At 37.0% G+C, this 7,805-nt stretch overlaps 1 protein-coding gene across 1 annotated transcript; it reads right to left on the bottom strand.

Annotated features, from left to right (window-relative positions):
- Nucleotides 1–1,083: 1,083 nt before the first annotated feature.
- On the bottom strand, nucleotides 1,084–6,282 carry LOC133981391 (high choriolytic enzyme 1-like). The gene is made up of 7 exons (XM_062420045.1): nucleotides 6,214–6,282; nucleotides 5,887–5,932; nucleotides 5,312–5,464; nucleotides 4,532–4,649; nucleotides 4,205–4,383; nucleotides 3,545–3,626; nucleotides 1,084–1,207 (listed from the first exon to the last, which is right to left on the bottom strand). The coding sequence occupies exons 1-7, from the start codon at nucleotides 6,280–6,282 to the stop codon at nucleotides 1,084–1,086; spliced, it is 771 nt and encodes a 256-aa protein (XP_062276029.1).
- Between the last annotated feature and the right edge of the window lie 1,523 nt (nucleotides 6,283–7,805).

Here is a 7,805-nt window from a genome sequence, read left to right as displayed (position 1 = left end):
ACACATTTCGCCTTTCTTTTATCCTTTTAGTTATTACTTTACATTTTACATTTAGATTTTTCATTAACAATACACTATAAAGACTAACAGAAACATCTAGCAACCCTTCAAAATTTAACTGAATACACTGAAAACTTTCTTCATCCAATATGAACATAATTCATTTAGACAGAAGAGATTAGCAACTCATGAACCAATGCAGAATTCGTTGATGAGGTTCAAGACTTAAAATGCAAATAATACAGAGAACCAGCCTGGTGCACATCTGTGTGTCTTTTGAATAAGTTCAAGTTGGACTCCGACCTCTTTCTGAATAATGAAATAAAAATGATTTAGTAACTGGTTAACTGTTATACTGTGATTAATGTTTTTAAACTTTTTTTTTCTCTTACATGACATTGTTTTAAGCATTATTATTATTATTATTATTATTATTATTATTATTATTATTATTATTATATATGATTCAATTGTGTTTGCATGAAATAAAAAGACAGGAACTTACAGAATCAGGAGTTCTCCAGAAATAATATATAAAAATATAGATTATATATAGAAAAAAAAGAAGACGGTGAAACCAATTGACAGTGATGGCAGAAGAAAGTTAACAGCTGATAAGAAAACACACCTTGATGCCACCTTGTAAAGAAGAATAATATTATCCATTACTTATAAAGACACTTCTTATTTTGATGCTGCCAGACTATGATTTAATTGTAATAAAATAAAAACCAACTCAGAGGAAGTGTATGCTTAAATGCAACTTTATTGCTAATACTTAAACCATTGCTGTTGCACCAGTGATTGAAAAAAGACTGATGATGGTGATGGTAATGATGAAGATGACTCTCTTTGTGAAGTATTCTCAGCCATCATCAACTGTTTAAAGAGAGAACGATAAAAGTTCAGTGCATCAGGAAATCAACTTTTCTCATTAATCTGTAAGAGCATTTGGATATGAACAATTCTCTAACTGTAATGTAAGAGATGTGCACGTTCACCAGTTTAACTCATATAAACAGTTACACTTATTTTACTTTCACAATGTATATTTAAGAACTTCTGACATTTACGTACCACTGTTCAGCAGTACAGTCTGTTCAGTCTGATGATGTCCTTCTGGCTCATCTCAGGGGCCGTGCCGAACTCAACGTTGGGGTCAGGGATCCCCACCAAGGTGGGCTGGTTGTTCTTGGAGAAGGCGTACCTGAAACCACCAAGAGCCAAACATTAATGGGTCAATGACGTATAAGGATTTACAACAACTCAATTTTAGAATAATAAAAAACAAGCATATCTAATGCAGTAGTTCAAACATTCAGAATGGTGTGTACCTGAAAATTCATATTATAAATTTGAAATTAAGTGATTTTAGTGGGGTTTTTTCAAGATTAATTGGCACTGGCCTTAAAAAAAGTCATGTGGTGAGACCATGATTCATCTTGAAATAAATTAATTTACGCTTCACATCTTTTCTGTCAGATATTTCAGATAAGACCAGTGCCAATTAATCTTGAAAAAACCCCACTAAAATCACTTTCAAATTGTAATATGAATTGTCAGGTACACAACATTCTGAATGTTTGAACTACTGCATTAGATATGCTTGTTTTTATTATTCTAAAATTGAGTTGTTGAAAATCCTTATACGTCATTGACCCTAATGAATGTTGATTTTTTTTTAAAGCAGGAAAGCCTTTGAAATATATTTTAGAAGGAAATAGAAGACAAAACAACTAAATGAGCAATATCTGTTAGCTTAGTATTATTGAGTATTTCACTCTCACTTTAACTGCTTGAATAAAACTAATTGTGAAAGACAACTGCTTCTCCAGGTATGCAGTTATAAATAAAACAAAGTCATACCTACTGTAGCGGCTAAAGCCTAAAACTTAAAGCCACTGAGGGGCTGCATGGACAGGCTAAAACTAATCGACGCGCTGGCTACTGCACGAACATAACTTGTGTCTTGTGAAACAAACAGCTTCCGGATTTGCTTCTTCTTTTGATACGTTCTTTATTTCTCACCGTTTCAATGATCTTCAATAACATGCAAGTATCTATTGCCAGTGCATATAAAGTCCATTCAACTGTGTCATATACAACAAACAAAACGTGACGGTGCCCGGAGCCCGGAGAAAAACTGTGTGCTCCTCCGTCTAGCAACACCTGACACCTGACAGAAAGTTCCCACACATCCGTGACGTCACCCATTGGTTTGTGGACTGCTGCTTGGAAGCGAATAGTTTCAGTACATGCCGGGTAAAGAAAAAACCCGGATTCTACTTATATGGGCATCAGGAGGAGCATGAGGCGCCCTCCTGAACCTGTGAACCAATCAACCTGTCAATCACGGTGTAGCCACGCCCTAATGCATACCCTGCTTTATTGTCAAATATAAAATCAGGGAGGCCAAAATTTCACAAATGAACATCATACTGCATTGAAGAAGGCTTTAAACTAGCGATTGAGACCATAAACACATTTTGAAAACGTTTACTGAGGTTAGAAATCAAGCTAGAAGTTGGTGAATTCTCCATTGACTTGTATAGAGACGGAAGTCCTTTTGACACCAAAACGGTTGCCCCCTGGTGGCCTTTTGATAGAATGCAGTTTTAAATTACTTCTGCGTTCGCATCATTTCAGAACTCCCCGCCTGGTTCTCGCCTATACAGAAATGTACACCCAACACCATGAGGACACCTACTGGCCCAATTTGGTACCTTACACACATTGACATAGAAATGGCTCCTACACCTACAATCAAGAATTAATTGGCAGTTATATTACAGTTTAGGATGCTACAGTGATTTCCTCTTTGCATAGTTGCCTCTTATGGGACAGTGCCACAGATGTTTCCTCCCTACCGATTTATACATGACTGAGGTGTTTACTAGATAAGACATTACATAAGTTATAATGGTGCAATCAGACTTTTTTTTTTTTTTTTTTTTTTACCAGGCAAGGCATTAAGAAGAGTTTCTTATTTACAATGACAGACTTGGAAGTGCCAGAAGACACTTGAAAGAGGGGGAAGGACGATAGAGAACAATTTCAAGTAGTATTTACAGTACTTTACACACACACACACACACACACACACACACACACACACACACACACACACACACACACACACACACACACACACACACACACACACACACACACACACACACACACAGTCCTAGTGAATAAAATCAATCTCCGCCTTTTCAAAGCAGCATAACTGATCAGTTACTTTTTGTTGAAACATGTCCCAATAAAAAAGCTATCGTGATCCTAAGACTGATTTCACACATTACTAGAGTACATTTTTATTTATTGGTTGTTTATTATGAAAAGCTTTCTGTCAATTTAGTACAATATAACTAGTTTGCTTTTATATTTATATTCAAAAGTAAGTAGGGGAGAATCTTCATCTTTTAACTCATGAATAGGAAGGTGAAGAAGATCACATTCACTCCACATTAACACCAGTTGTGGTTCATCTCTCATGCCCTCCACCACAAAGAGAGCAGCAGCAGTAACTTGTTTTACTTACTTGGTGTAATGCATGACAGAGCCGTAGTCGTAGGTGGTTCCCTGGTTCAGAGTTCTCACTTTATCAAAGTTGTGCTCCTTTCCTAAAGATTTGGAGAGAATTATCATGAGATCCATCAGTGTTTGTAATCATCATTCATGCATTATGTGGCTCGTAGCTTTTCATTTGGGGCTTTAACAGAGATTGTAAGTGTTCTTCCTGAAGGATAAAGCTTTCTGTATTTTTCTTGCTGTCAACAAATCTCATGTGTACACAAAGCCTGATCTTATTCGTCTTTGCCGTAGACCTCCGTTGTTGTCCAAACGATTAAAAACATGTCAGTGACCACACCACAACGGCATTGCCTGACGTGTTTCTTTGCCACAAAGAGTTTGGGCAAGTTAGTTTGTTTCGATACAGCTCCAAATATTAATAGTAAAGTAATGTTCCCTCTGCAAAGACTGTATTATAAACTATAAACTCGAAGCGCACTCTGCTGGACAAACTACGTAATGGCATCATGTCTATTTCACACCAAGCATAATTTTCTGCATTAAATGTTCTGTAAAAAAAGGTTTCATATCGGCACATATCGGAAAACATGTACACTGATACGATATATCTGTGAAAGGCTCATATCAGTCGGGCACTATAGAGGTTATAGTACAGTAACAGACGAACCAGGAATGACATTCTCCAGCACGATGCGGATGTACTCGTCCCTGTCAGAGCGTTTCTGCTCGTGGTGGAAGCCCAGAGCATGGAGCACCTCATGCTGGACTGTGTCATGGTAAACACAACCAGATCTCCTCAGGGACAGATCCTGTGCATTACCACGACGGCCGATCCAAGACCAGCACCTGTGATGACAATTTGGGATCGATTTTAGGACATGTCAAGTCACTTTGTCTACTTTTGTTTCAGCATAGATAAAAGGAAACAATCATTTAAAACTACAGGATACCAGTATTTCCTAAACTGTATGTGCAGCATTTAACACATGCATACCCATCAAGGGACTGGAACTTCAGGTAGTCTCTCTCACTGGTGCGTCTGACAAAGCGCAAACAAGAGACATCGTGGAAGGACTCCAGACCACGCTCGATGATTGACACCTCACGAGAGGCTGGGAAAAAAACAGCAAAAGAGTCACTTTAAAGTTTAAACTCAACACTATCATGATACTTATGATATTAAAGGCACGTTATCTACAACACAGTGTACATGCAAGAACATTTTCGTATTCTTCTCATAAAATATTTTTCTATGAGGTTTGCTTATTCATGTTGGATTTGACACACTCTCTTAGGTGCCCAAACTTGTTGTTCAATGTTAGTTTCAGCTTCTCATCTCATAGAAAATTGCTAAATGCCACAAATCTTCTTTAAACACTTGCATTGAGGCCCATTGTCATGTTGGTAAAGCATGTTGACAAGTTTTCGATATGCTACGACAGAATTACAGAGCTGGGAATGTTGAAGGAATTTCCTGGCAATTTGATAATAGTTGGACTTTCCCATGTAGGTTTTATTTAGGGGAAGAAAAGCTTGGCATTAGACAAATCAATTGTTTTTAACTGACTGATTTTGATCCCTTTTTTTTTATTCACTAATATACGTAGATTAAAGAGTAAAGGTCATATATGTTGAGATATAAATGCTGAAAAATGCTGCTTTTCCAAATCTGTCAGCTCAAACTATTCAAATACATATGTGGATTATCTTTAAATTAGTTTTTTACATCACAGATTGCACATTTAAGGGACAAATCACAGAATTCAGCACTCACAGTACTCGCTGGAAATGGTGTAGGCTACGTAGACCTTTCCATCACCAGACCTGGGCCACATGCAGCTGTACTGCGTGCAGGGGTCAGCGTTTCTCTCGGCCTCCGAATCAAGGGCGACGTCGTCCTCAATGACGGGCTGACCAGGAGAACGGACTGCAGAAAACAAAGGGATCAGTGTAAGAATACTTTTCTTCTAATTGAAGGTTCTCAGTCCACCAGTAAGATGTGAGATTTTGACTGGTGAGGAAGGTGGAGCTGTCATCAAAGTCTGGGTTTGAATATCGTTAGCTCAAGAAGATTAAAAACAAGAACACAAAAGCACAAGAACAAGCACAAGCATGAGGCAATAATTTAAAAACGTTCCCCCTATGATTTAGAAATGAGCTGAAAATAGCAAAAAGATAAATGCTCAATGTTTGTCAAATAGTTGAAATGTAATATATCAGCCACTTTTATTACTAAAACACATTGGTATTGACGTTGAGGACTCTGACCCTATTAGTGATCACTTACTGGGTGGAAATCAAATGTTGTTGTATCATCCTACAATCTAATGTAAACTTTAAAATTCTCACCAATATCTCTGTTGGCTCTCTCAATTCGCTCTGAAGTACTCAAAGCCTTATCCGCCTGCAGGAAAGAGTGATTGAAGTTCTTACTTTATGAACTGTGGCACTGTGATTAAGGTTTTTAAACAGCACATGTTTACATGATATTCATGCTTTTAGCTGTATTATTATATATGATGCAACTGTGTTTGTAAAAAATACAAAGACAGGGAACTTACAGAATCAGGAGTTTTCCAGAAATAATATATAGAAAAAAAAAAAAGACAACGAAACCAATTCAGAGTGATTATTTAACTTCAAAGTGTAGATGTGATATATTGGAGTGAGTCTTACCTCTTCCTCAGCCCAAACTGAGACAGCCACCAGGACCACAAGGCCCAGAATGCACTTCAGCGCTACCATGTTTACAAATAACCTGCTGAAAATAGATTTTTGTCACTTTTGACAGTCAATAACAGCATTTAAAGTGATGATAATGATGATGATAGGTGATACTTTCCTGTATCGTCAAGGGAGAGAAACGCAGTGAGCTCTGCAGACTCACAATATAAAGCATCAGCTGCACAAGAAAACCCTCCTCTTAAGGATATATTTAGGCAAGCGAGTGGTGAAACAGAATTTGGCACCTGATAAGACTATTTCACCTTGATGCCACATTGCACTATTCCCATAAAAAAAAGCTTTTCTAATCTTGTTAGATTTCGAGATGGTACTTGGCCTCGAATATTTTCTGTCAACAAATAGGCTTGTTTGTCAGAGTGAGGCAAAGGGCTATTAATATAACTGACCTTTTTTAATGTTAATATTACAGCATCACATTTATTTTATTCCAGGATGAGTTGTAGGACACAGAAGACCATTTTTTCACTTGTACACATTGTATCTCTGTTTTAAAACATCCATTAGTCTACATGCACTGTTTAACTCATCTGGTTTACTGAGGTACAGAATTACAGTATCAAATTTAGCACATTATTGTATCATGTTTGACTGTAATTGATGAGAAATATAATTAAATTGAAGGCACTAATCAGAGCTGCAACAATAAATCAATTAGCTGTCAACTATCAAATTGGTCTAAAAACCTATTTATAATTGATTTATCGGTTTGAGTAACACAAGAACAAGAAATACTAAACAATAAATTACAACTAGCCTTGGCAGATCTTTCATCTCAGGTCAGATGTCTCTTGTTAACCAGCTCAAACTGCAGGATTATGTTTAGATTTAACCAAATTCTTTGACTTTTAAAAAAGTGACTTGTCCTACTTGTCTTGAAAATCAATATTTGGGTTATTCGTGGCTTTTTTTTTTATCTTGTAGTTTTTTCCTGGCTTAAGACCAACAGCAAACACTTACCTGACCCTCACAGCAAAAAAAAAAAAGAAAGAGTCTATTTTTAGGGTTGTGTCTGGTGAGGAGCATCCAGGAGAGGATATGATTGGAGAATCAAGATGCAGCCCCTGAAATCTTGACTTATGATTGGCTTATGCCCGTTTTTAAACCAGCGCATTTGATCTCCAGTTGGGTTTTTCGGAGTTAATAAAAAATCCTCTCAAACTAATAACAACATACACCATACAGTGAAAACAGGGCTAACACATAACGCTATTATAGTTTTTATTTACATGGGAGACATATACACATATGTACATGGATCTAAAATATCCCTCAAGAAGACATTTCTCTTGGCATATTTCTCTTTTGACATGTCACAGTCACGGTCATGACTCTGCGGGACACTTACAATACAAAAACAGGCAACTTTAAAGTTATTTTTAACACCTGTGTTTGAGAAGTCAACATATGTGCTGCTATAAAAGGCCAGTTGCTTTGAACCTGAGGACAAAACTGAAGACTAGCTGAAATTTGTTCCACCAACTGACCAACTGATTACGAAAAGCTTGATTTTTTGATGTCTGTAA

The sequence above is a fragment of the Scomber scombrus genome, chromosome 6 (assembly GCF_963691925.1).
Source record: "Scomber scombrus chromosome 6, fScoSco1.1, whole genome shotgun sequence".
NCBI classification, from domain to species: Eukaryota; Metazoa; Chordata; class Actinopteri; order Scombriformes; family Scombridae; genus Scomber; species Scomber scombrus.
This window is presented reverse-complemented; position numbering and strand designations above follow the sequence as displayed.